Raw genomic sequence first — 27774 nt, forward strand, 5'->3', positions numbered from 1 at the left:
CCTTTCAGGGACTTCAGAACATCATGTCTTCCTGCCAAACCCGCCACATTTGACCGATGCCAGATTTGTAACTCGGACAACCGCGGTCGACCGTTATCCAAGTGTGTCGTTGTTGGTAAGGACGGGGGAACGAGACCCGCTTGAACGGCACGGAAGACAACGCCACAAAACACATCACTTTATCGGCCTTGAATTTTTATATCTGAAACTAAAAACACAAGGGCAGCGTGCAAAGACCCGGGAAGTCATGAATCACGCGTGATCCGCTTTCGCGCACGTCAGGTTAGCAAACGGTGACATCTAGTGGTGAATTAAATCTGTCAGCAGAGAAGACGGCTGCGGTCAAACTTTGTAGGTCAAAATCCTCGAGAAGCACAAAGGACTATTAACACAATACTGCTTTCATAGAAACTATTTATTCAACCATTTCAATTCGGTTAAATATTATCGGGGACTAAATGAGTCAGGGGAGTGTTTTAGACTGCAGGAGTGGAAGTCGGGCTCCTATATTGCACTCTGAGTAAGGCCTCTGTCAGGGGAGAAGTAACAGATGATGCTTGAAAAGGAAAAACCAAGATAACCGCCGGAGGCCGGCCGGCCCTCACCGCTGACGGCCAGGAGGCGGAGGTGAGAAAGGGTCCTTCAGGGGGCTCTACAGCTTCTGGATGAGGATGGAAGAGGCTCCACCGCCGCCGTTGCAGATCCCCGCCAGGCCGAACTGGCCCGGCTGCAGGTTGTGCACCATGTGACCCACGATCCGAGCGCCGGACATCCTGACGGGAAAAGATTTCACGTCCGGGCGGTGAGACATAAATCGCAAGAAAAAGACGGAAAAAGGCAAAATAAAAGGCCCCCGAGTCCTCAAAAATATTGACTGTTAAACAGCCATGTTTGTCGATTCTTTCTCATATTCAAATGTACACATTTATAAGGGCATATAAGAGAAAGGAAATGATTAGAGCTGTTTAAAACGAGGACTAATCTGCTAATTAAGGGCCTTCCTCTTTCTCTTCTTCTGGAAATGAAAAATAAAATCCGCCTGGATGTCTTCCGCTCACCCGATGGGATGTCCCAGAGACACGGCTCCGCCGTTCACGTTCACTTTTGCAGGGTCGATGTCCAACATCTTGATGTTTGCCAGCGCGACCACGCTGAAGGCTTCGTTGATCTCCCACATGGAAATGTCGTCCTTCTTCAGCCCGGCGGCGTCCAGCACCTGACACCGGCACCAGAGTTCAGACATCCTCGCAAGGGGGACGGCGAGGCGGCGGCAACAAGATCGTCATTTTGGCGGAATTCAGACAAACTGACCTTCGGCACGGCGAACGCAGGGGCGATGGGAAAGTCAATGGGTGCAACCGCAGCATCGGCAAAGGCTGAGGTCAACAAAATAAAATATTTGGACATCAACCCGGGTCCCTTGAAAGCCGGCCGGCTCATGATGTTTCATGTCAAATCTGAATTTAATGGGATGCTGGCAAACTTGAAATAAGCACGGGGTCTTTTCGAGCCCAAAACGCCGAGCAAATGTGCGTAACAGATGAATGTGCAGCGAATTGAAAATAAGACATTTTAGCTTCCAGAAGGCTTTATACGCCAATAAAGTGTGTTGTGAGAAGAGGAAGCATTATTTCCATTGGATTTCTTTCTTTTTCCCATTAGATTAAGATGGCAGAACGGAAGTTCCTCCTTGCTGAGAGACTTACAGACGATCCTGGCCAGCGGGGTGACGTTCAGCCTGGCCGCCGCATCCGCTGTCATGAGGACCAGAGCGGCAGCCCCGTCGTTCAGCGTGCTGGCATTGGCTGCCGTCACCGTGCCTGAGGAGCAAACGTCATTTGTCGACGGGAGGGAGGATGAAAATGGTGGTGGGGCGCCGCCGACGGCGTCTTTACCGTTCTCCTTCTGGAACACAGCCTTCAGTTTAGGGACTTTGCTGAAGTCCACCCGTCTCCATTCCTCGTCCTCGGACACGACCACGTCCGGTTTCCCTGCAGACAAAAAGAAAAAAACGGCTTTAGCCATGAAAAGACAGCTGAGCGAGAGAAAGGAATACGTCCGTCCTCTCCCCGCACCTCTCTGGGGAATGCTAACGGGTACGATCTCCTTGGCCAGCACGCCAGACTCGTACGCCGCCTTGCTGCGGGTGTAGGAGCCGATGGCGTAGGCGTCCTGCTCCTCCCGGCCGATGGCGCTGTTCTTGGCAGTGTTCTCTGCACAGTTGCCCTGTTTGACAGAGGACGGGCGCATCAAATAGCGTGCCTTACAGACACTTGAGCGCATCTGAATGTAAGCCGCACCGGCTAAAACTAAACAAAAACTATATGTGCTCATGTCTATCAGCTCCAGGTATCCACATTATAACATGACTTATTGGCAAAGAAACATTTTTTAACTTTTAATTAAACACATACCAGTTACATATAAACTACAGACTGGAATTTTTTTTCCAAACAGGGAGAAGTCGATCCATTTTCTTTGTCTGATGGCTATCTTAGTCTTCCTCCTGCGCACTAAAACCGATAAAGCCGTTAAATTGAACGGCCTCAGAATTTCACGCTCATTTCATCGGTCCAATGTGATGAGGCTACATGTTTTGGCGGCGTGAAGCTCATTAGGCCAAAAAAAAACAAAAAAATCCATAAATTATCCACATGGTTGTTTAAGCCATGTTGTTCAAAGCGTGTGAAAAAGTAGCGGCTTATGGTCTGCAAATGACCGTATTAAAAATATACACAGGTGTTGGAAAAACTGGTACGGTGGCAACTGGAAAATTCGCCCACCTGTAGGTATATAAGAGATTCGGGACGCTCTGTTTCAGAAGGGCGACACACAGACGAGCTCACACTAGTGAGGCTCACTGAGTCCTTAAGCATTTTATCACTCCTTTGCACGCTTTAAAAAACGCGGGTCTGGACGCGAGCAGAGCCGACAGTTACCATGTGGAACTTGTTATAAACATCGGTGAGCCCGTCCTTGACAATGAGGTCTTCCATCCTCACTCCTCCGTAGGCGGGGGTTTCTCTGGTCATCACATACGGGACGTTGGACATGCTCTCCATGCCTCCTGCGACCATCACGTCCTAAGAGGAGAAGAAGCGCATCCCACAGAGGGAAAACAACAATCTGTGCTGAGCGGGAAGAAGCTTGGGATGTACATTGTTGGTTAAAATAAAGCTTTCACTTTTCAAAAAAGGATCCAACTTGGGGACTTAAATAATACAATCCATCACAAATGATATGAAAGAGAGTGTGTGCATATCTCCACCGCCAGTGTGAAGGAGAGCTCCTGACCTGGTGGCCACACATCAGACTCTGGGCGGCCATCATGATGGACTTCATTCCAGAGGCACAGACTTTGTTGATGGTGGTGGCCGGAGTGCCCAGACTCAAACCTGCAGGAGTGAAGTCACAAGGGACTCTTGTGTTTCTACATTTGGGTTGCATGAACACAGTACTACACAGTACTACACAGTACTACTCAGTACTACACAGTACTACACAGTACTACGTATTAAATCGTGGAAGTATCAACACATGTTCGACGATCAGGTGCAATGAGCGCGTACGGCCACAAACAACGAGCTGCTGCATATTTTCTATCTAGACGAAAAAATATCTATATTAACTCCATATTCTATGTATTTATATTAAAGTAATATATTTTTCCTTCACTTATAATGACCTTTCTTGAGTTTGTCTGCCCAATAGAGGGTCTCAGGCCTGGAAAGTGTTGCAGTGCAGACTCGACACCCGTGTAACTCCTGCTATCGTCAAATGTATAAAGTTTGTGTCTTGTCTGGTTGAGGATGCTTCAAACTCTTATAAAGATTGAGACTTTATGATTGTGATTTAGACATTTAAACGTCCGTGTAAATCCATCATTCCGGTCCTGTCATCAAACCTGCAGTTGCGCATTACTTTCAAACATTTTTCAGTTTATGATATCGTGTGCTTCTCTGCATTGTTTAACCAGTAGTTGACAACCATCTCCATGGACCGACCTGCTCCGAGCAAGGCTTGTCTTGTCGGGGCCTGTCCTTCGCCTGCTTGAAGGACATTCCCCATGTAGACCTCCTTCACCTCTTCGGGGGGAATCCCTAAATAAACAAAACGTCTGAGGATGTAAATCAGCCAACTTCCAGCCAGAAAACAGAGCTGACGGACCTCGCCTGCGTTCCACAGGGTCTGGTCCGGACCCACCTGCCTTGTCGATGGCTCCCTTTATGGCAACGGAGCCCAGTTTGGTGGCCGGGACTGCAGCCAGGCTCCCCCTGAAGGAGCCCATGGGGGTGCGGACCGCGCTGACCACCACCACCTCCTGCAAGCACAGGGCTCAGATGCGGTTATGGTCCAGGCTGAGGGCATCGGGTGGAGCTTGGCGTTATTGCACTTACATTGAGGGAAGGGCGAGATGAGTAGCTTCTGGAGACGTACTTTTGAGCCTGGAACGGCAGGATGGTGGTTTTTAGTATTCATAAAACATGCAAGTTGTGCCAGAAATAATAAAAAGAGGTGACACGTTAGATTCGAGGTCACGATCACAGCTGCTGTTCGGGTCCAGTGCAGAACACTAAACAGGGACTTGATAGTTCCAGTGAATTAATATCCCCGGGATACAGTAACATTGAGTGCCCGTTAGCATCACGCAGTGTGCTTGCACGGCTAAGAGCGTGGGGAGGACCGACCCGGAGCGGTGGGGCGGCTTCACCGCGCAGCCACGGCCACCTGACGGCGTCACCAGGTGAGTTCCACGGCGTCAAGGACGCTGCAGACACGGGGAGGTTAAGCTAGGCTGCCGCCGGACGTTTACTCCGCGGGCGGAGGAAGGACGCACCGCAGCGGGGCGGGCAAAGTCACAAAGTGAAGCCTTTGCACACACGAAATGTCTTACCAGGTGTTTACATATGTGAGAACGCATGGTTAAAAGTCCGCCGGATGACATTTTGGACGCGGAGACAAATCTGGGACTCGATCACTTGGAAACAATTCAACAACAGCCATGCGGCGGAGGGATACGTAAGCCGGCCAATCACAGCGAGAGGCGTGTCCTCACGTGATTGTTTGACATGCATTCTGGGAATTGTAGTTCTAACGGCAACTCGCATACGCGCAATATAGCGATATACCGTATGCGAATTTGTAGATGAGTGGGCGGATAAAAACAAACAAGAAGGACGCCTCCCTTCCTGTTGTCTCGTTGAGTTCAGTGTGCCACATCCTACTACTTTCAATTCCTGAAATCGCATCAATGGCGACATGATTTTCTTCATTAGGGTTTTTGTCGGCTGGCTAACAGGCTTAGAGCCGCACTAGTGCCACCGTGTGGCACTAGTGCGAACTAGTCACACCCTTCTTCATTCAAATTGTTTTAAAACATTCCCGTTTTCTTATTTACCTCCTTTTTATCTTTTCTTGGACATTTTATTATTGTGTGCCTTGAAAATAAATAGTTCCGTTATTGTTACTTTTTTGTCTGTCGGTGTAGTGTCCTTGCGCGGTTTGTCAAAAACACTGACCTGCCACCGGGTCAAACCTTAACCAAAAAACTGAAGACGAATGTTGCCGTAGAATGTACCTTTACTTGAACACTTCTTCACTTGTGCTGTGCATGCAGTGACAAAATGAAAAACAATACATTCAATCATCCATCCATCCATCCATCCATCCATCCATCCATCCTCCCCCGCTGAGTCGGGTGGCGGGTGCAGCAGGCCTCCCTCTCCCCCGCCACATGGTCCAGCTCCTCTGGGGGGACCACAGGATCCCAGCCTGGAGACTCAGTCTCTCCAGCGTGTCCTGGGTCTTCCCTGCGGTCTCCTCCCAGATGAACATGTCTGGAGCGCCTCCCCGTCCAGCAGGCGTCCTGACCAGATGCCCGAGCCACCTGGTGTGGCTCCTCTCTCCTCCGAGCTCCTCCTGGATGACCAAACTTCTCACCTTATCTCTAAGGGAGAGTCCGGCCACCCTGCGGAGGAAACTCATTCCGGCCGCTTGTATCCACAGTCACTACCCGCAGCTCGTGACCATTGGTGAGGGCAGGAATGTAGTTCCACCTTCGCCTTCTGGTTCAGCTCCCTCTTCAGCACGACAGACCAGTAGAGTCCACATGGCTGCAGACGCCGCACCAATCCACCCGTCCATCTTCCCCTCACTCATGAACAAGACCCCGAGATACTTGAACTCCTCCACTCCGGGTCAGGAAAGGGGTCCTGTACTCCACCCGTTTCCTGTTGAGCAGCAGTGATGATCATGGCCTGATGAAGCCACATCAGGCACACCTGCGACACAAAAGTAACACAGCTTTACTTTATTAAATCGCATTTCTCAATGGTGTCTTCCATTAATGAATTTAAAAACAGTGTTGTCTCGATGATGCTTTTAAGTGAATGACAACACATTAATCCAAAGCAGGGAAAGTATCTGGCACTCTTCTCCGCAAGTGACCAAAGAGCTGACCACATCTCCACAAAAATCACACCTTAGCCGTCAATCACGTTAATCACACCATTCATGAAGTCCCGCCGCTTCCTGGGAACGATCATCTCCCAGGACCTCAGATGAAAGCTCACAACAAAACACAACAGTTTAATTAGTTTAACTTGCCAAAGACGATGACGGTGCACTTCTACACCTCAACCATCGAGTCCATCCTCACCTCCTCCATCACCAACCGGTACGCTGCCGCCAACAGAGACAAGGGCGGACAGTAGCGTACCATCCGCTCTGGAGAGAGGGTGACTGGCTGGAATCTATCCTCTCACAGGACCTGGACACCTCCAGACCCGCAGGCAGATCCTGGGTGAGAGGGCTCGCCCAGGACATCAACTTTTCCAGCCTCTTGCCTCTGGCAGGAGCTTGAGGGGATCCAACATCCATCAGGACCCAACATCCCGCCACAAAAACAGCTTCTTCCCATCGACAGCCCACCTCCTAAATAATGCCCCGTCCCCCAGTGACACTGTAGCGACCCCTCTAATGCACTACATTTGCACAACCAAACACGATCGCCCCGATCTCAATTTTATTTTTCACTTATTTGATGCCTGTTACATGTTGTCTGTTGAGCACCATCAACCCAAGCAAATTCCTTGGAGTTTTTAACATTTCATTAGTCATTTGGCAGACGCTTTTATCCAAAATTTCAAAATGACTTGGTGACTAAAGCAATTCTGATTCTTACTTTAAGTTAATCAAACAACTGACAAAGAAGCAGCATGCGAAATACATGCAGAAACACAGTTGGTGTGTCTACAAGTCAGTTAGTACCTTCACAGGAGGTATGGAAGCATGGTTCAGGTGGTCAGGTCATTGTGGAACTTAAAGTTGTTCGTTCGGTTCCCGAGCTTCTCCCAGTCCAAGACACCTAACCGCTAACTGCTCCCCTGGGCGACTCAGGCTTCTGTGCCTCTGGAATGAAGCGGCTCATCACCACCCTCATGGTTCATCTGTGATGGGTAATGTGCAGAGAACAATTCCCTGCCAGATTAACGTCATGATCTTCGGCAGCAGCTAACCCAAATCAAAAACACTGAGGTGGGAAGGCGCTTAAGGGTTTATTGCAAGTGAACGGACGACAGTGTTGGATCCAGGTTGCCTCTGTGTACAACGTAGTCTCAGGAACTTGCAAGGAAAGGCGAGTCATAGACTTTGGGAGCTTGGGAGCGATCAGAGTCTCAGGAGCCAACAAGAAAAGGCGATCTGAGTCGCAAGAGTCTTAGGAACTGAGAACTTGCGAGGGAAAGCGAGACGTTGAATTCTGGGCTCAGGAGCGAAACGGAGTGAACGGATGTTACTCTGGAGCGGAAGCTCCGCCAGGAAGGGATGAATGGAATCCTGGAGAGGGTCTGTGTGGAGGTGCCCGCTCCAGACCAGAATCTGGCCCCGAGGGGCCGGCAGCAGGCTCCTCTGAAGCTCAGCCTGACGGCGGCTGATGAACCGCAGCGCTGCGCACACCTGATGCTTGACGAGGCTCTCCAGTGAAGAACTGCAAAGACTGATCACCCCAGATCCCAACATAATAAAGGTTTAAAAAAAACACTGCAGTACACAAAAGCAACATGACATACATTTTAATATATCAAGGCAAAAACACCTTCACTTCTGCCAATTTGAGGAAACACAACTCCAAAATGCCCTATCCCACATATAACAAAACAGTGACTTTACCAGGAAGAAGTGATGAGCATCTCTTGGGGGCTGATCAGCAAGAGAGCTCTGTTTTTGTAAGAATATTCAAAAGAGAAAACAAAAGCATGAATCTCAAAGTGTCTGAGACCACATCCACTCTTCTCCATATATAAATGATGCCAGACCAATTCAACGGACATCATAGAAAAAGGAACATTTGAAAAGCACCTTTAAACATTAATAATCATAATCTCTCTCTCACACACACACACACACACACACACACACACACACACACACACACACACACACACACACACACACACACACACTAGGACAACCAGGTTCAGGAATACTTTTAATCCCCGAACTATCAGTGCCCCTCCATTACAATGACACTCTGAAGATATACCTATATATGTATAGAATGTATGTATATGCAGCATGTATGTATGTATGTAGTGTGTATATATAAATATCATGAGTAAATATGTAGTTTACATTATATAGGATATTTTGCTTCTCAAAATATCAATCTTGTCGTGTCAAACAAATACACAAGATAAACAAACAGATCAATTTTTTTACGAGTGGTGTTTTTTTCTATTTATTAAGTTTTTAAATCTTCTATTGTTAATATTCTTACTTATATATATATACTTTGAAATTGATGAAATCAAATGTTATCCAGTCTGTGTTCTGTGTCTATGATGACGGTGCAATTTTCAAATCTTGAGTGTACAAACCACGGATAACAGAATTTACATGAACACACGATTATCACTGAAATATAATACGATTACATACCAGCCACTTGTTGATCAAAACAAATCTTCATTTTTTATCTCCTTTCTCTGTGAATAAAAGTCATTATATGGAAAAATACCAACTTTAAACAACAATCTCCACTGAACGCCAACTTCCGGGTTAGCATCCAAGACGCCGCTTGCTAGCTTAGTACAAAAACTCAAACCACTTCAAAAACATATTTTGACAGTTTATTTCACATGCGGATGAACTAGACGATCATTTAGAGGCTACGCCGTATTTAGGCTTTACATTTTACGAATTAATTAGTATTTCACGTACCTGTGAAGGGCTGAGAAACAGTCCGACTCAAGCGCCATACTTACTCTGTTAAGGGGCGCTTTAGCGGGACGCTTCCTGCTGCGAAGCGCAGGACAGCGACACCTAGTGGTCACAGATATTATTGCAACGCTCCTCAGCTGCCTCCTGACAGAGATGGATTTTTCTCATGAAGAGATATGTTTATGAAAATTAAAAGGAGAAATCTTTTTGTAATGTTACTTTTTTAGTGGAGGCTATTTTCAAAACCTCAGCTTGATGTCTAAAATGTCAAGCGGTGCTTGTCTGTTGTCATCTTTTCTGAGATGATCCAGTTGTGTATTGTGATCTTTTAACATTCATTTTTCTCACTACGGGAAATATTTGTGTTGTGAAATTACAAGTGACTGTTCATGAATCCTCTGTGGTGTTACGTGTTATGTCTGACAGGTATGACCTCCAGGCACCGTTTTTACTTCGACCCCACCTACATCATAATACTATAGCAGGGAGAGAGTGAGGAGTTTTTAATACCACAAATCAGCTTTAGGTATTTTCACTCCTGAAAAGACCATGATGCTTGAACATGTCTTGAAATATTGCGCTCAAATGTGTTTTTGAGACACACCCTGTCATTTCTTGACGGGGCGAAAAAGCGCGTAGATCACGTGGAAAGAAGGAAAACATTTTGAATCCTCTCGTCGTTCTCGTTTTTACATTTTCACCGACAGATGAGCGCCGCGGTTCATCCCTGTCTACTTGGGCTTCAAAGAAAGCTCCATTTGCCGGCATGCAGCGTCAGTGCTCTGCTCGACAGCTCGCCATCGTCAACGCCGTCAATATCTTCATCATTGCAAGTCCGCTGCACGCTTCGTGTGTTCTTTGTCCCGCCGGGCCGGGGCGCGGATGTACTTGGTCGCCGTAAAAGTACATTTTCAGAGAGGAGACTGCAGGACCGGGCGACGCGACAGGCCTGCGAGCGCCTGAACAGGTCCGTTTGGAAAAACATGAAGTAGATAAAGAGCACAGAGGGGAGCGGGCGGGCAGCGGAGGTAAGCCGAGGTCAGCCACAGGTTCTGCCTGCAGGAACACGAGCTGAGAAATGGTGCAAAAACAAAGCAGATACGATCAGCGGTGGCGGTGCAGCAGTCCATCGCCTCCACCTCTCAGCTAGAAGGTCCCAGGTTGAATTCCCACAGAGCGTCTTTTCTGTGTGGAGCCTCCACGTCTGAGTGAGGTTCCTCCAAAAGCTCCCTAAATGTGAGAGTGAGTATGTCTCTAACCTGTGATTGACAGCGGTTGTCTTCTCCTGACACAATTCCTTGCTTCCGCGCTGATGAATGCATGAACTCCTGGAGGTGAAGCTTTTATTTTGGCAGATCCGCACACACGGTTACATAACTTGGGCATTTCGAAAGCATATTCACGCCGGCGGTTTAGATCGCGCTCAGGTTCCAGCGGTGGAGCTGAAGACGGCGGCGTCGAACCCACATCTGAAGCCTCCACACCCAGAACGTGGAAATAATCACCACGTACCCGAGAGAACTCTCTGAACGAGGAAGATAAGCGTTGATATACTGGTTAGATACGCAGTCAGTGCAACTAAGATTTGCACTTTGACTGCCAGCAGCAGTTGAGCTGACGGTCTAGTAGTTGGTGCAGCGTAAGAAGTAGCGGTTCCTCAACACGCGGAACAGCCTTCCGGTCCGCAGGCTGTACTCGTACATGTAGGGTCCGCTGTAGATGTAGGTGAACCCTGCAGAGGTGGACGAGAGCATCTCTGTCAATCATCTGCCTCCATCTGACCCTCTCCTCTCACACCATCTAACCACAAAGCTCCTCCCTGGTCTTCCTCCAGACCTCCAAGCTCCGCATCCTTCTACTCATCCCTCCTCTGTCCACGTCCAACCATCTCAGTATGACTTTATCTCCAGAACATCTAAGATGTGCTGTCCCTCTGAAGGCCTCCTTCTTGATCCTCCTCCCTCCCAAAGAGAACATCCGCATCTTCATCTCTGCGGCCTCCAGCTCCACCTCCATCTCCTCCACCTCTCAGGAAGGAGATACTGAAAGCTGTAGTGTATTTATTCTATACCTTCGGCCGGCTGAGGTGAGATGAACGGGTGAATGTGATCCGGTGTGAAGGTGATGAGAAGGTTATGGAAGCGGAGATCAGCTCTGTCGTCGCCGCTGTGACTCACCTCGGTACTGGAAAGCCGCCGTCACCCCGCTGGTCAGCCCGGAGAAGGTCTGATCCACGCGCTTGGGGACCCTGGAGTCCAAAGACCTCCTGGCCTCATCGTAGCTGAAGAGGTGGTGAGAGCGGTTTGGTGAAGAACGTCTCGCGGATGCAGTCATGGACCAGGGCAGACGCACCCACGTACCTGTAGTAGGAGCTGCCGGTGAAGAGCAGAGTCTTTCCGGTCTCGGCGTCATAAAGAGCGGCGTCGATCTTCTTCACGTGTCTCGGCAAACCCAGGCCGGTGAGCTTCTTCGGGTAGCCCGGGACCGGGTTGTAGCCGCTGAACGCCCAGATCCTCCTACCTGCCGACGTCCGGAGAGGAAAGCATCTCAGACACGAGTGTTTGGAAGCTCGGGAACCCGAGGAGGAGGAGATGGACCGCACCTTTGAAGAGATACAGTCTGTCCGAATATCTGCTCTCGTAGGCGGCGTCCACCTTGGATGGGGCGCTGGGCCAGAAGTTGGTGATGTAACTCTGCTGCGGCGTGTTGCTGAGAGGGTAGCTGCGCCAGAAGAAGCTGAGCGCGTACGAGAACATGGGGTCAGCGTGGGGAGTCGGGCTCGGACGGGACGGCGGCGGAACGTCCGGGACCTGTCTTTGAAGAAGAGCATGTCCCCCCGGAGGGTGGCCACGGCGTCCAGGACCATGGTGGAGTCACAGGCGTCGGGGGTCGTCGGGGCTTCGGGTTCGGGCCGCAGAGGGTCCTTGTCGGGGTTCGGACCTGCGGGCGACATCTTGTAAGTACCGTGGAAACTGGCAGCGCGGTGGAGACGCGGGGACGCCGCTCACCGTACAACGCCTGGATCCCGTTGACGTCGTCGCGGGGAAGAACGAAGGTGTCGGGGTTTCTGAAGGTGTACAAGGGGTACATGAGCGCCCCGGGGTCGTCGGAGTGGGCCAGACCCAGAGAGTGGCCGAACTCGTGGGCCGCCACCAAGAAGAGCACGTATCCTGGAGACAGCGTGTCGGTCAGAGAAGACGTTTTCACCACATCGCGACTCCCAGACCACCTCAACCCTCGAGAAGCCGCTCAGCCCATATCACAGCTGCAGGACACCAGAACCAGCTCCTGATCTCACTGGACCCGGGTAAGCAGAACCTCGGTGGACAATCTCAAGAGACAATCTCAGATAAAAAAACGCTACCCTGTTATTTTCTCCTGGACTTCGCTGCTTTCACTCGACTGTTCCTGTGACGCCATGACGGTCTGAGCTTTGCTCGCCAGGTGAGTCCCAGCAGACTGGGAGGGCTGAAGGATCCAGGAGGACAGTTTGGGAACTCCTGCCCGCAAGGCGAGTGAGCAGGGAAAACGACTTTTCCGACTTGTTCCAGCTCTGTCTGCTCCAGGTTCCTCCCGCACTCCAAAAACATGATGGAGGTTCACTGGAGACCCGACATTGTCCGACGTCTGCACCTCCCGCAGACGCCAGCAGCTCCCAGAGCAGACATTTTGCTCTTTTATCCGTCCCGACACACTATTTTCTTTGAATATTTTATTCTATTTATACTATGTTTTCAATCAATCTTAAATTTAGAAACTCCTTACCTTTTCCTTTTGTTTAATTGTGTGTGGATGATTACGTAGAAAATAAAATCGGTACATTTATATCATCATTAATGATTTTAAAGTTGAAATAAAATGCTTAAAAAAAAAATCAATATTTAAATACAATTTTAATTTCATTCGATTGACACGATACCTCGTTGTCACGCGTGTAAAAATTAAATAAGAAATGCGTCCCATCGTCTCACTCCTGCCCTAAAGGCTCCGCTGGATTCTTCTGGCAAGAGGTGAACTCACCGGCGTCGGAGCGCGACGTGAAGTTCTCGTCCTCGTCGAAGTGCGCGTCTCCTCCGATGCCGGCGGCGGGGGCGAAGGCGTGGGCCAGGGTTCCGTGGGCGCCGTCGAACGGGTAATAATCCCCGTGGGCTGTCGCACAAAACCGGCAGATACAAACCCGGTTCCCTGGAACGCCGACCTCCGCTTCTCCACGGAGGACGAGCCGGAGAAAGGATGGACCTTCTACTCACACTGACGCCCGAAGGAGATCATGATGTCGGCCGTGCCGCCGTAGATCCTGGTGAACCTCAGAGGGGTGACCTTGGCCCAGACCCGCAGAGCCTTCTCGATGGAGTCGTCCACCTCCGCTCTGGACATGTCGGGGGTGTAGTTCTCTATCCTGGAGCATCAGGAGAAGGTTAGTCGCCCGCGGGAACGAAAGGCCTCACGTCTGCGGTTCTTCTTCTCACCCGGACCTTCACCTGTAGGTCAGACTGTTCTTCTCCCACTTGAGTTGACTTCCAAAGTGAGAGAAGCGAGCCATCTTGCTGTCCGGGACGCCGCAGCGGGGCTTCTTCATCAGATCCAAGGTGTCCAGGTCCAGCGAGCCGGTGATCTGGAGGCCGAAGAACCTCTGCATCTCGCTCAGGATCTTGCTGAGCGGGTTCCCCCGCCTGGTGAGCGGACCCCTCTCCTTCTCCAGGTTGAAGAAGTTCTCCAGGTAACTCTGCGAAGGAGACGCGGCGAGGAATGGCGTGGAGAGCGGCGAGGAGAAGGTGCGCGCGACGCGACGAGGCCACCCACCTCCGCCAGACGCTCATCTTGGAGGTTGATCTCCGGCTCTGGAACAGCGCGGACAGCGACGACGAGGACGAGTGAAAAGCACAGGCTGAGGAACATCATGTTTCTTCTCCCGCAGATGTTCTCCTCCCGCCGCAGCGGTGGATATATAGGCCCGGGGCCGGTGGGCGTGTTCAGGAACCTCCTCCAGCCTGAGATCCAGGTACAGGCCTCCAAAGCAGATAACATCTGAACACTCCCGGCTGCAACTCATGGGGTTTCCCGCAGCTACTTGCAAACACACACACATAAAACAAGACACACCAACACAACAATGCGACGGCATCACATCTCGTGCAGGACTTTCTTAGCCTGAAGTGACATTTGAATCGCTGCAGGAGCAGCGTTGACGGGCTGCTCGGCGAAACCCTCTTACATTTGAGAAAGATAACGAAAGCGTGACGGATGAATGAGTGAAATCCCACCGACTGAGAGAACACAAGAGATTGTTTTTGTTTTGAAGTGGCTCCAGCCGGTACGTTGTGACACGCCGGAAAGTTGTCATTCCTGATCTGGCATCCCGGCTGTTTTTGATGGGTCGTTATAGAGAAAGTCTTCATGCCTGGACGTGTGCGTGTGTGTGTGTGTGTGTGTGTGTGTGTGTGAGGAGTGACAGCGGCAATGACACCTCTGAGAGGAGGAGGCCTCAGTGAGGCCTCGGTGAAATATGGCGGATAAGCAAGGAGGAGAACAATGATCTACATGGAGAAGCCGTTGTGAAGCAGAAATGACTCACTCATTCATTTTCTGCGTCGCTCATCCTGCAGACCTGAGAGTTTTATCCAAAGCGACTTACAATAGAGGACATAAGGACTGCAAATAACACTTGCAAATACAAGATGCACAGGAAATATACAGAACAGTAAGCTGGGGTTAGTGAGTTTTTTTTTTTTGTTTTGTTTTTTGACAAAGACATACACAAACGTACACACACACACACACACACACACACACACACACACACTGCATAGCCTAACTTGCTGCCTAACTTGATCTGGGGCATCAGCGCAGTAAAAAGTCCTGAAAGAGAACAGTTTTTACCTGTTTCTTGAAGGTTGAGAAAGATGATGCTCGTCTTGTTGCTTCCGGAAGTTTGTTCCACCACTGAGGTAGTAGAACTGAGAACAGTTTTGCCTGAGATCGCTTAGAGCGAGCAGAAGGTACTGCTAGTGGGTTTGTATTAGAGGAACGCAGCTCTCTGCCGGGAACATAAGGTCTTATCACTTCGTTCAGATATTCACATAATGGAAGTGAACTTAACTTAACTGAATTGAATTGAATTTAACTTAACTAAAATTAACCTTACTAAATTGAAGTGAAGTGAACTGCAGCGGCCCGCCGGTGCAATGGTTAGCAATGTGGCCTCATCAGTTTGCATGTTCTTCCCGAGTCGGCGTGGGTTTCCTCCGGATTCCTGCCACATTCCCAAAACATGCAGCAATTAATTGGAAACAATTGGGAAAATTACCTCGAATGAGTGAATATCCGTGGTTATATGCGACCCTGCGATTGACTGGCGACCACACACACACACCTTTCCTCTGGCCCAGCAGAAGATGGATGGATGAACTTTATTGAACTGAAATGAACTTTCAGTCTCAGGATCAGCTTCCCCCTCGGCGCCAGAGCTGCTGTCAGCGCTCAGAACTGTACGTTTCAATGAAAGGATGAAGCGGGCCCATCTCCCTGCACACTGGAAGGGAGAGAAAACATCTCCGCTGGAGTGAGCGACGCCGACCGAAACCCGTCGGGACGTGTCTCCCCCGGCTTCAGCCAGCAAATTATAGTGATTTGCTTGTTGACGTACGCGAAGAAATGTTGTTTGACACGGTGCCTCAGGAATACAACCGTTCCTGCCGGTGCTATTTGACAACTAGCAAGGCAGGCGCGTGCACGGACGAAAGGTGTCCACGCAGATACGTCTTCAAGCTGGAAACCCCTGAGACCTCGAGGAGGAAGAGGTCGACACACACCTCTTGAGGGGAGGGTCAAGCATTAAAGAATACTTGGCAATGCATATACGCTGTACCTTTATGTGAATTTATCTCTACAAAGTAGAAAAGTAGTTTCTAAAAATCATATTAAAAAGATCTGTAATGCCTTGAAGTTTAACATTTTGAACTTTCGACATATCAGGAACACGCTATCACAAGAAGCTGCAAAGTCTTACCTTGATGCCACCATCATATCCCACATTTTATATTGCATATCATCCTGGTCTCAGGCTAACCTGACAACCCTAAAATCTCTGAGATCTTTACATAATCAAGCCCTAAAAATTCTTGATAAAAAGCCAAGGCACTATCATCATTGCCATATCTTGGGAAAATATAAATTATTAAGTTTTGACAACTTGATCAGGTACTCTGATATCCGTCTGGTCCACAAAATCTTCCATAACGCCGCCCCTCCTCCTCTTAAGACCTCCATCGAGCCTCGCTTCAAACTCACAAGTCCAGTGCTGAGGTCGGTGTCTAGAGGAGACTGTGATGTTCCTAAAAGAAACTCTGCCTTTTCTCAATCTGCCTTTTCCTGTAAAGCCATAAAAGAACGGAATGGGCCTCCAGACAATCTGAAGAACATGACTGATTTTCACACCTTTACACGGGCCGTTAAAAATTGGATTCTGGAGATCCAAACATGCTCACGCTAGCAATGCCAGACGGGTATTTTGCCATCAGATGTTTCCCCAGAAGGGAAACATCTGATGGCTCCCGGATGACCAAAGTAACAATATCACAACAATAGCACTTTCAACTTGCAAAATACATATTTTATTGCCTGTTTATATATTGTATAGTTATTTCATTGCCTATCTGTATATTTTATATATATTGTCTATTTTATACAGTTTTATATTTGTATTGTCCAGGACTACAGATGGAAATTAGCTATGAGCTATAATCTGGTACAAACATCTCTGCCTCTGTGCTTAATGTATTTGTACACTGTCCTAATAAACTTCTAAACAAACTAACAAACAAAAGATGTTCTTTCACATTTCGCACACTGCTATACTAAGCAGTTGCAAACTATGTAAAGGTAAGTTAAAAATAAACCGCTTCTTTTCTCTCCCGCCTGTCCAGCAGACGAGGTCACCGGATCCTATCCCAGCTGTGATTGGCCGAGAGGTCGTGTTCACGCCGGACCGGCCAATCACAGGGCGTCATGTAAAGACAACCAATCATTAACCCTTTTATTCACACGTCTGGACAACGTAGGGTCTCAGATGAAATTCCTGGATGTATTTGGACGGCGGGAGGAACCCCAGACAGACACAGAGAACATGGAGACTCCACACAAAAAAGCCCACAGTAGGAATCCAACCGGGTACCTCGAGGCTCTCGCCATTTCACCGTGGAAACGCGTTCGAATAAATCCAAACAAGGTTGTTTCCCATCAGAGAAGCTGTTTTATTGTGATGTCATTGACAGTGATCGTACGCAGTATTCATGTGCAAATCTGGGTGCAAAAAAGCAACAGCTCCAACACATCATTTACCTTACACAGAAAATAGGTTAAGTTTCATGAAAATTTAAGTTAATTTAATATAGTTCCAAAATGCTACAGTTGAAAAAAAAATACAAAGATAGCGGATATTTGAAAACGTGGTCTTCAAAAGTTGGTGCATCTTAAGAAGTAGTTGTTCCCGAGCAGGCGGAGCATCCTGCCGCTGGTCAGGCTGTACTCGAACATCTGAGGCCCGCTGTAGATGTAGGCGAACCCTGGCGAGGAGAGCGGAGGACAGACCGTGAGTCGTCCACCTCGCGGGACGAATGGCCGACGCCGTGCTTCCACCGGCGAAACTCACCTCTGAACTGGAGGGCGGCCGTCACCTTGCCGGTCATGCCGCGGAAGGTCTCTTCGATGCTTTTGGGGCCTCCCTTGTCCATTCTCCGTTTCAACTCATCGTAACTAGAACACGGGAGGAACGATTAGACGGAGTCGGCGCCGGAACCGGCGGATCCCGGGGATTACGCACCTGTAATACTGTCTGCCGACAAAGAACAGAGTCTTTCCTGTGTGCCGGTTGTGGAGAGCCCCGTCGATCTTTGGCACCGACTTGGGGAGCCCCAGGGAGGAGATGGACCTGGGGTATCCTCGGACCGGGGTGTAGCCTTTGAAAGCCCAAACCTGACGACCTGCGGACAGCGGAGGCGTTCTAGCACGTGCGGGTAAAATCTTCGGCGAAGCCGCGTGATGTCGGGGACGCCGGCAAAACACCTTTGAACAGCAGCACGCTGTCGGTCTCCCGGTTCTCGTAGGCAGCGTCGATGCTGTCGGGCGCTTGGGGCCAGAAGTCGGAGATGAGGCCCTGCTGGGGCGTGTTGCTGTAGAGTCGGCTGCGCCACAGGAACCTGAGCGCAGAAGCAGAGCACAGGTGACCTCCTGCCAAGCGTCGGAGGGTTTATCCTCGGTCAGGTTTCCGGCGTTCGGCCCGTCCCGTACCTGTCTTTGAAGAAGAACATCTCCCCGCGGAGGGTGGCCGCGGCGTCCAGCACCATCGTCGGGTCGCAGGAGTCGGGGGTCTTGGGGTTGGTCGGCGAGGGGTCGGAGGGATCCTCGTCTGGGTTTTTACCTGGAGTTGGAACACGTTAAGAGCTCGGGTGAGACCTCCGAGCGGCCACCTGAGATCCGCGCTGTCGGACGTCGACTGACCGTAGAGGGACTGGATGCCGTTGACGTCGTCCTGCGGCAGGACGTAGTTGTCGGTGTCGGCGCTGGAGTAGGTGGGGAACATGAGGGCGCCGCGGTCCCTGGAGTGACCCAGACCCAGAGAGTGTCCGAACTCGTGCGCCGCCACCAGGAACAGGATCCGTCCTGAGGATCGGGGCAGCCGGGAGACCGTCAGATGAGAGGGGGACTCAAAACCCGGAGCTCCGCCGGCCCCGGCGTGCGCCTCAGGCTGCCGGGGGCGACTCACCGTTCTTGGAGCGGTAGGTGAAGTTCTCGTCCTCGTCGAAATGAGCGTCTCCTCCGATGTGGGGCCCGGGGGCGAAGGCGTGGGCCAGGATGCCGTCGGGGCCGTCGAAGGGGTTGTTGTCACCGTGGGCTGCGGACGGGAGCGTCGGCCGTCAGCTCGGGCAGGACAGAGGAACGCACATCTGAACCGAGGTGGAAACCGCCAGAACTTACCTCCCCTGTTGAAGGAGATCATGATGTCGGCCGTGCCGCTGTAGATCCTGGTGAACCTCAGAGGGGTGACTTTGGCCCAGACCTGCACAGCCCTCTCGATGGAGTCGTCCACCTCCGCTCTGGACATGTCGGGGGTGTAGTTCTCTATCCTGCAAGATCGGGCGGTTAGCGGGCGGAATCGAAGCGACGGAGCCTTTCCGATCCGAGGGTCGGTCACCTGTAGGTCAGACTGTTGGTCTTCCACTTCAGGTTAACGCCAGAGGTGGAGTAGGAGCTGATCTGGACGTCCGGGAAGCCGCAGCGAGGCTTTTTCATCACCTTCATGGTTTCGGCGTCCAGAAAGCCATTGACCTGCAGGCCCATGAAGCTCTGCATCTCAGCCAGCTTGCGGGCCAACACGCTGGTCCTGCTTCTGGAGATGACGCTGCCCTCCTCGGTCAGGTTGTAGAAGTTCTTCAGGTAATTCTGAGAGAGGAGGAGGAGATAAAGCACTGTGAATATCGGAGAAAAATTGAAACCCGGCACGGCAAACCGGAACTCACGATTGCAAAGTCCTCTTCGTCGTCGGCCAGCCTGGACACGGGCACGCAGAAGACGGCCGCCGCCAGGCAGAAGAAAACGCTCACTTCCAAAGTTCTCATCGTTCCTTCTTGCTCGCCAGGTTCTCTCCTTCTGCCGGGTGCCGGCGATGCTTTATAGGCCGGTCGACTCGGCCTGTTGAGCAACCGCTGTGAGTCAGCGTGATGTCATCACCTCGCTGAGGAAGAAACAAAAAACAAACCCCAAACCAGACAATTTTTCTGCTGATATCTGAGCGCTCATTCACAAAACACACTCAAGTTTCCCCCTTGTGTTTCTTCCAATCAAATCAGTGTTTATCTTCCTTTTCAATTGATCAGTTCATTTCTTTGGAAGTTCATTCCCGCTTTTCTCCAAGGTTTTCCACTGTCATGAGATTACCTGTGAAAACAACCACTCCAACAGTTGACGACGCGGCAGATGCTTTCTAAAGACCATCCCAAACCTAGCGAAAACAAAACTTTTCTATCCCTATTAAGGTGTGCGTTCACTGCTGACCGAATTAATCCCTCGTCTCGCCTTTCCGGATATGACAAACGTGCGCTTTTGTTTGCTTGCTGCTCGCGTTAGCAATCAATACGTGAAGGAAGCCCTGGTCTCCTTGAGGCTGGGGAGCATCGGGCCAGGTGTGGAGCCAGGCGGACCTCTAAACCTGACACCACAGAGGAAATATACAGCAATGTGACTTTTTGGGCATAAATTGTGATTTATCACTCATATATGGACATGAGACATCTGACAGGCCCGCTCCCATGATTCACACTTCTGCACCAACGTTACGATCTACACCACAGGTCGGACTCGGCCGCTGCCAAAAACACCGGCAAAGTTGGGATGTGATTTCTGCACCTGTTCAAAACAGATACTGATTTATGATTGGCGCATTTGAAAATAAAGCAAATGTCTCCATTTTCAAGTTCTGCGCTTGCTTCCTGCCGACATCAGGTTCGATTGACAGTCAAATATCAATTTTACACTTTTGGTTTATGAACAGGTGAGACCGTAAAGCGTTCCTAGAGCTATATGTCTCTACTGATTACCCTCCGAGTACCTGGCCTTTGGTTTTTTACTCGTACTCCCAGCGGCCGTGAGTCACCCGCTCTTACGCAACCGTCGCTCCCTGCCACCGTCTTCATTACACTGCCGCTTCTGCTCACACGTCCACGGGCCTCGGGAGCAAACGCGCCGGCGTGGAGTTTGTCTGGCCTGATTCCAAATCACAACAATAAAAGTCACCTGAGGGAAGTCTCGCACCGGGAAGGTGTGGACCCGAGTCTTCGGTCATTTCCCGGCGACAACTCCCTGTTACGGTGCGGCGAAACAGGTTTGAGATAGATGAGTCAATTAGCGGTTCTTGTGTTTCTTTAATGCGCTGGCCTGTAAACACCTCCGGCCTTCCAGAGTGGAAATCTACATTGTGCGATCAAACCGTGAACGGCAGGAGGTCCTTCCCTGCAGGTTGGCTGATCCTCAGGGGGAATTAGCTTTGAATCAATGAATAAGAAAGCAAAGTCATGATTGCATATTTTAATTCATGGGAGTCACAATGACGAAGATATAAAATTGTATTTTTCCAAAATAGGGGTGACTCTTGTCTCCGTAGAAAAAGACATGAACAAATCTATTGTTACACATTTAACCACTTCCTAAATGATATTCTCAATTTCCTGCACTGCTGAGTTCTCCACTGTGGTCAGTGACCAAATGACTGTGGGGATGCGCAACAGTTTGTTTACACACTCAAAAAGGATAGCAAGGATGTCACATATCACCGGGGTGTTCCCACTTCCCCCTCCGTGCTCCCTTGCTCGCATTCCAGCAGGTGGTTCACCGGGCCGGTGGAGATCACACGCCTGGAGCCGGAGTGGTAGGTGTAGAGGACGTTCGCCTTGAAGAAGAGCACAAACCCTGCAGAAAAACACCACAGGTGGGGATGAAATCAGGGGAGATAAATGAATGAATTGGTAGCTTCCTCAAACAGATTACTGTTAAAAGGCATGACTAAGCCAAGCCTTCAATAAAAAAAAAGAAAAAAAAGAAAAAAGACTTGCATCAGTGCTGAGAGGAAATGTTTCACACCGTTGATCATCTTGCAAGAACCGCTGGTGTAATTGGGTTATACCTCTTCCCCTTTATAGGCCTTATACAGATATATGAAAGCTAAGGTGTGTAAACGGTTGACACAATCATGCAATATTGACTTACAGTAGCTTTACAAACTCACAGGACGTACACGAGACATCCAGCAGGTGCGTTTCAAGCAGTCTCCTTGGATAATCAGACCCTACCTGACCCAACAGTCGGCACAGCTATTGGTTCAGGCCATGTTCATCTCCCGCCTGGACTACTGCAATTCCCTCCTAGCTGGACGACCTGCTTGAGCAATAAAACCACTGCAGATGGTACAGAATGCTGCAGCACGGTTGGTATTCACTCAACCCAAAAGGGCTCATGTTACAGCTCTGTTCGTCCAGTTGCACTGGCTTCCAGTAGCTGCCAGGATCAAGCACAAGGTCCTGACCCTGGCCTTCAAAACCACCTCAGGAACAGGTCCAGCATATCTGAATGAAGTGATAAGACCTTATGTTCCCGGCAGAGAGCTGCGTTCCTCTGATACAAACCTACTAGCAGTACCTTCTGCTCGCTCTAAGCGATCTCAGGCAAAACTGTTCTCAGTTCTACTACCTCAGTGGTGGAACAAACTTCCAGAAGCAACAAGACTAGCATCATCTCTCTCAACCTTCAAGAAACCGGCAAAAACGTTTCTCTTTTAGGCCTTTTTACTGCGCTGATGCCCCAGATCAGGTTGGCAGCAAGTTAGGCTATGCAGTGTGTGTGTGTGTACGTTTGTGTGTCTCTGTCCAAAAAAAAACCCCAAAAAAAAACCCTCACTAACTCCAGCTTACTGTTCTGTATATTTCCTGTGCATCATGTATTTGCAAGTGTTATTTGCAGTCCTTATGTCCTCTATTATAAGTCGCTTTGGATAAAAGCGTCTGCCAAATGCAATGCAATGTAATGTAATATAATGTAATAATGTAAAATGGAGACAATGGGATTTCACGAACCCTTTCATTTCATTTGACTTCACTGATTTCACTCATCTAAGGTCAAATTAAAGCCAACGGGTTCAACGCTGCACGTGAATGATGGGATCAATAGTAGGACGGGCAGGACAGGGGATGCGACTACCATCATGGAAAACGGCTGCGTCTACAGGAGGCGGGATCCCGGGCCACAGCTCGCCCATGGCCGTCGGTGATCCTTCCATCTTCTGCAGCCGCTCGTTGTACCTGCACATTTTGCAAAAAAGAAAACCAAAGCTCCTCTTCATCACCAAATCATTTATTGAATGTTTTACAGTGAATAAAAATCTTTCATTCACTGTGTGTTCGATTCATGGCAGACGCGAGTTAGAAGGACGTGGAATGGGAGAAGGTGAAACCTCTCTGGAGCTTCATTTTCAAATGGACCATTGCTTGGAACACGTTTGTGCATGACTGTACATCTGATCTGATGTAGGCGCTGTCTGGTGAGTACCGGAATACTGACCGGATTTACCATAAATGCTAAATAGTGAATAGTATGTGTGCTGACGGCAGGAGGATTCAGCTCCCGTAGCTTCAGAAAGCAGAGAGGGAGCACGATGAAAGTCTGTACCTCCAGCACTCAGTTCCAGTGAAGAACACGGTGTAAGAGCCACTCCGGAGGTGGAGAGCGGCATCTACAGAGCGTATCCTGGAGGGGAAACCCAAGGCTGAGATGTTCCTTGGAAACCCTTCCTCCAGCTTCAAACCCTTGAGCATCCAATACTGGTGGCCTGCAGGACAGTGACACAGTCATTACTAAATCCAGACTCTTTTTCCACGGGATTATTGAAGTGTGTTTTTCTTTAAAATCACAAGTCTGCACTTCACGTTACTCTACCTTTGAAGAACACCATGATATTCCTCTCCACAATCTGATAAACAGCATCTAAGTAGGAGGGAACACTGTGGGACCACAGGCTGCTGATAAGAGTAATTCGTGTCTCTTCAAACTGAGAGTGTTTACGCCACAAAAATCTGGAGAAAAAGAAACATTAATAAACAATTTGCGTTTCTTGTCTTCTGACCCCCACGGTTCAAATAGAATATTCCTTCCATCGTCCCTCAGTGGGGACATTTCAACCACTCACAGCAGAAAGGGAACAGTGCAAGAAAAGTTAAGAGTTGGGAGCAGATTATGTACCTGTCTTTGAAAAAAAGGATTTCATCCTGCATTTCTGCGACAGCGTCAAAGGACAAATCCGGGTCACATCGGTCAGGCGTCCTCGGCGGTGGCTTTTCTGAGAATAGCGAGGCGAACTTGGGACTGATTCCTGCAGCCCAAGGGAGAGGAAAACAAATTGTCACGACCTTCTTCTCTGTCACATAAAAACTGCTGCCCAAGTAAAAACAGAGGGGATTTAAGCAGCAATATTAATCTGAATAGTAGGAGGACAAGGCTACTGAATGACAGGCAGTCACAGCTTTGCACACAAACGTGCACCTGCAGGTTGACTACATACTGGGTTCATGTCTTCTAAGTGTTCTTTATTTCTGTGTAAACAATGAAAATAAACACCTATCATGGAGTTAGGTGTGGTATCGAGGAGCAAATAGGGCACATTGCATGTGTTTAAACATGCAGGTGATGTTATTTTGGTTTCAAAATATGTCCAAACATTTTAAGAAGAAGACTTCTGGGTGCTGTTCATAAGAAATGATACCGCTGTGGTGACGATCTGACTAAAAAAGCGGTTCTGTGGTTTTCACATTTCAGTTTCTGGTGTTTGCCCCCCAAACCAAGACTGCCCTGAGCTGGCATTCAGTCTGAACAGGGGTCAGTTTGTGTTGGCAATAGAATAAAAAAAAAGCAATCCGACCTCAGTCCGACAGACAACCGAAAAGGGCCACGACTGACTTCATGCGAGCATCTTTCAACAAAACCATCTGAAAAGACTAACAAGGTAGAACTCACCGTACAGGTGTTGAATGTCCTTGACGTCGCGGAACGCCAGCTGGAGCTGGTCCTGGGGGACAAAGCTGTACACGGGGAACATGACGGCGCCGGGGTCGGGCGAGTGGTTCAGGCCGAGCGCGTGACCAAACTCGTGCACTGCCACGGCAAACAGGTTGTACCCTGGAACGTCAAAAAGGTCGGTGGTGAACTTGAAGCTCCCGGAAATGAGCACCCCGTTGTCAGCCGGGTCTCCCAAGGTGTTCTTTAGACCCAGATATTACCAACATTTGGAGGACGGGAGGGGAATTACATTTGAATTTGCAAGCGGTTTCATAGAAAATACACAATGTGACATTGTTTACTGATATGGATCGCGATCTTCGGTTGACGTGATCAGCTCTATTGCGCTGAGGTAGCATTCATATGGAACTCACAAATCTGTTAGGCCAACAGGAAACACCTACACCATCAAAGATACAACAGTTTTTCCAGTTGATAAAAATCGTAATATGTTCAGCCGGGGCAGCTTGGTGGATTCACCAGTGAATAACAATGACTGAACTCTGTGGGTGTTCCACTTCTTCATTTTGAGTTGAGTTGTCTTGGGCTGGCGTTCTCAGCCCCTGAGTGACACACCATGACAGCTAGTCTGACGGGTGAATCAGCTTCGGTGAATTGGCAGGCGCGGATCGAAAACACCGAGCAAACGTCGCCAAAAGAACCTGTACAATCACGTCGTTACTTTTCAAGTCTGTCGAATCAGATAATTCTTCTAAACCTCTTTGACTTCAGCTCCATATTACAGATCGCTGCCTCCTGCTACTATGAAGAACTTAACCTTTCCATAGAGGGACATTTGGTTAGCGCAAACTGACCAGTGATGCCTCATTCCTGAGCATGAGCAGAATTGTTCTAAACAAAGATATTAAACCCGACACGAGACAGCGGGAAAAAAAACTCCAAAGTTCTAGATAAAATACCATATTTTCCGCACTATAAGCCGCACCTAAAAGCCTTCAATCTTCTCAAAAAAACACAGTGCGCCTTATGATCCGGTGCGCCTCATATAAGGATCAACATCGAGCCGCAAGAGGTCTCGCAACTACGGGAAGCAGCTGCCGACCCCATTTTCTCCCATGGAAGAAGTAGCACGCGGTGCATGCTGGGAAATATGACAGCGTGAAGCATGTGTTTTCATTTCAATTTGTGTGTGTGTGTGCGTGCATGCGCGCGTGTGTGTGTGTAAAGACCCCAAAATGGCATCTTTCAAGAGACAAGCTTACGACGCAGAGTTTAAACTCCAGGCGATCAGTCACGCAGTAGAACACGGGAATAGAGCAGCGGCCAGAGAATTCAACATGAATGAATTAATGGTGCGGAAGTGGAGGAAGCAACAAGATGACCTGCACCAAGTAAAGAAGACCAACAGAGTTTCTGAGGAAACAAAGCGAGATGGCTACAGTTAAGAAGACAAACTTGACCAGTGGGTTGTTGAACAGAGAGCAGCAAGTAGAAGTGTCACTATGGTCACTGTTTTAATGCAGGCAACAGTGCTAGCACGCCAACTTAACATCAATGAATTTAGAGCCGGTCCTTCTCGGTGCTTTCCTTTTATTAAACGCTTTGAACTGTGACAAATGGAGTTGGAAATACATTGTTTTCAACGAAAGCGGTGCAAATACTGGTAAGAGCTACCGTACGGTACCGTGTTGTGAATGCACTAACTTGATTTGGGGGTGAACGGAGTTGTCAGAACGTTGGTTTGTATTCTATTAATAGTTTGACTGACTTATCTGACTGTTTTGTTGACAATCCCTTTAGCGCAGCTCCATTTAGTGGATGCATAACGCAACCCCAGCCACTGCTGTAGCTTCTATTCTATGAGAGATGAGATGAGAACAACTTTATTTATCCTGAAGGAAATTGTTGTGCCAGAGTTTCAAGTAAAAAACATAACAGTAATAGATAATAGTAGAAAGGAGGAAGAAATAGTAGAAAGGAGGAACAAAATGTGCCTTACACTGCGGTGCGCCTTCTACTATTTTTTTTTTTTTTTTAAAATAGGCCATTCATTGAAGGTGTGCCTTATAATCCGGTGCACCATATCGTGCGGAAAATACGGTACTGCAGAAAATGTGTCCGGCGCTCAGTAAATACCAGTAAAATTCAAGGTCCAGTTTTCATCAGCATCAAAGTGGACGTCTCCGCCGATCCCGAGGCCGGGCAGGAAGGCGTGAGCCAGGACCCCTTCTTTGCCGTCAAAGGGTGACCCATCCTTGTGGTCTACAGGACACGTATATATTTGTATCCTGTGGATTTGGATCCAGATACTGTGCGATGCAACTAGGCTAACTTCTTTATAGATCTCACCGCCGCTGTGGAAGGAGATGACGATGTCGGCGTCTCCCCTGCTCCGCTTCCGTAAGCGTAGCTGTGCGACATTGGACCAGAGCTTCCACGCTGATCTGAAGAGTCTGTGAACCTTTGAGGCCGGGATGGTTAGGTTATAGCCTTTAATCCTGAGGAACATACAGACATACATGTCTTCATACACTTTCAATTCATCCCCTAATAATCTCATTATCTGAGTGTCTTTGGAGATCCTCAGTCGTCCATGTCATGGTGAATTCTTGTCGAAATCTTCTCGCCCTAGCAACCGGACTTGAATTTCTTCACTTGAATACGTTTCGACAAGATCTAATTATCTGAGGCTTTTTTCCTCTCTCCTGCTGGGATGTTGCAATCATAGAACAAAATTCCGTCACAGTGAACAATGTCTGCTTAAATTTGGATCTGAAATTTTTTTTTCAATACCGGGTGTGATGGGAAATACTTGACGGTGCTGTAAAAGTCCAAACTGTCAAACCTGTAGCTAAGCAGTCTTTTCCTCCAGCGAATTTTCTCTCCATAATCTTCCACATCTGAAAGTCCACAGCGGGGCTTCCTCATGACTGCCAGGGTCTCCTCGGTCAGCCTCCCGCTGGGCGCCAAACCGAAGAAGCGCTGCATCTCCATGAG

The 27774-nt window shown here is 49.0% G+C and overlaps 4 protein-coding genes and 1 long non-coding RNA gene across 6 annotated transcripts; all 5 read right to left on the bottom strand.

The window, feature by feature from the left end:
* Nucleotides 1-397: 397 nt before the first annotated feature.
* acat1 (acetyl-CoA acetyltransferase 1) lies at nucleotides 398-5030 on the bottom strand. 2 transcript variants are annotated; one of them, XM_086160187.1, is made up of 13 exons: nucleotides 4895-5030; nucleotides 4398-4445; nucleotides 4204-4321; nucleotides 4005-4100; nucleotides 3295-3395; nucleotides 2940-3083; nucleotides 2076-2226; nucleotides 1896-1991; nucleotides 1707-1820; nucleotides 1312-1376; nucleotides 1059-1216; nucleotides 606-773; nucleotides 398-529 (listed from the first exon to the last, which is right to left on the bottom strand). In XM_086160187.1, exons 1-12 carry the CDS (start codon nucleotides 4943-4945, stop codon nucleotides 653-655), a joined length of 1263 nt encoding a protein of 420 aa, XP_086016313.1. In that variant the 5' UTR covers nucleotides 4946-5030; the 3' UTR covers nucleotides 398-529; nucleotides 606-652. The 2 variants fall into 2 exon arrangements, with proteins under 2 accessions (XP_086016313.1, XP_086016312.1); XM_086160186.1 differs by having other exon boundaries at nucleotides 398-773.
* Nucleotides 5031-7453: 2423 nt separating this feature from the next.
* Nucleotides 7454-9250, bottom strand: LOC147226708 (uncharacterized). Its single transcript, XR_015107206.1, has 4 exons — nucleotides 9220-9250; nucleotides 8938-8984; nucleotides 8170-8217; nucleotides 7454-7996 (listed from the first exon to the last, which is right to left on the bottom strand). It is a non-coding gene; the product is annotated as an uncharacterized LOC147226708 (long non-coding RNA).
* A 1295-nt stretch (nucleotides 9251-10545) lies between these two features.
* On the bottom strand, nucleotides 10546-14137 carry LOC147226709 (collagenase 3-like). The gene is made up of 10 exons (XM_086160752.1): nucleotides 14023-14137; nucleotides 13701-13945; nucleotides 13470-13618; nucleotides 13240-13368; nucleotides 12228-12389; nucleotides 12030-12159; nucleotides 11822-11955; nucleotides 11580-11739; nucleotides 11397-11500; nucleotides 10546-10951 (listed from the first exon to the last, which is right to left on the bottom strand). Exons 1-10 carry the CDS (start codon nucleotides 14119-14121, stop codon nucleotides 10842-10844), a joined length of 1422 nt encoding a protein of 473 aa, XP_086016878.1. The 5' UTR covers nucleotides 14122-14137; the 3' UTR covers nucleotides 10546-10841.
* Nucleotides 14138-17450: 3313 nt separating this feature from the next.
* On the bottom strand, nucleotides 17451-19859 carry mmp13a.1 (matrix metallopeptidase 13a, tandem duplicate 1). The gene is made up of 10 exons (XM_086160751.1): nucleotides 19737-19859; nucleotides 19412-19659; nucleotides 19195-19343; nucleotides 18983-19111; nucleotides 18718-18879; nucleotides 18508-18637; nucleotides 18283-18416; nucleotides 18041-18200; nucleotides 17870-17973; nucleotides 17451-17783 (listed from the first exon to the last, which is right to left on the bottom strand). The coding sequence occupies exons 1-10, from the start codon at nucleotides 19833-19835 to the stop codon at nucleotides 17674-17676; spliced, it is 1425 nt and encodes a 474-aa protein (XP_086016877.1). The 5' UTR covers nucleotides 19836-19859; the 3' UTR covers nucleotides 17451-17673.
* A 1607-nt stretch (nucleotides 19860-21466) lies between these two features.
* LOC147226711 (collagenase 3) lies at nucleotides 21467-27774 on the bottom strand. The gene is made up of 10 exons (XM_086160405.1): nucleotides 27623-27774; nucleotides 27127-27275; nucleotides 26914-27039; nucleotides 24775-24936; nucleotides 24004-24133; nucleotides 23701-23837; nucleotides 23434-23593; nucleotides 22966-23066; nucleotides 21560-21681; nucleotides 21467-21481 (listed from the first exon to the last, which is right to left on the bottom strand). The coding sequence occupies exons 1-10, from the start codon at nucleotides 27769-27771 to the stop codon at nucleotides 21467-21469; spliced, it is 1251 nt and encodes a 416-aa protein (XP_086016531.1). The 5' UTR covers nucleotides 27772-27774.

This window comes from Fistularia commersonii, chromosome 15, assembly GCF_037954325.1.
Source record: "Fistularia commersonii isolate RoL2024-O1a breed Wild chromosome 15, RoL_Fcom_v1.0, whole genome shotgun sequence".
Lineage (NCBI taxonomy): Eukaryota > Metazoa > Chordata > Actinopteri > Syngnathiformes > Fistulariidae > Fistularia > Fistularia commersonii.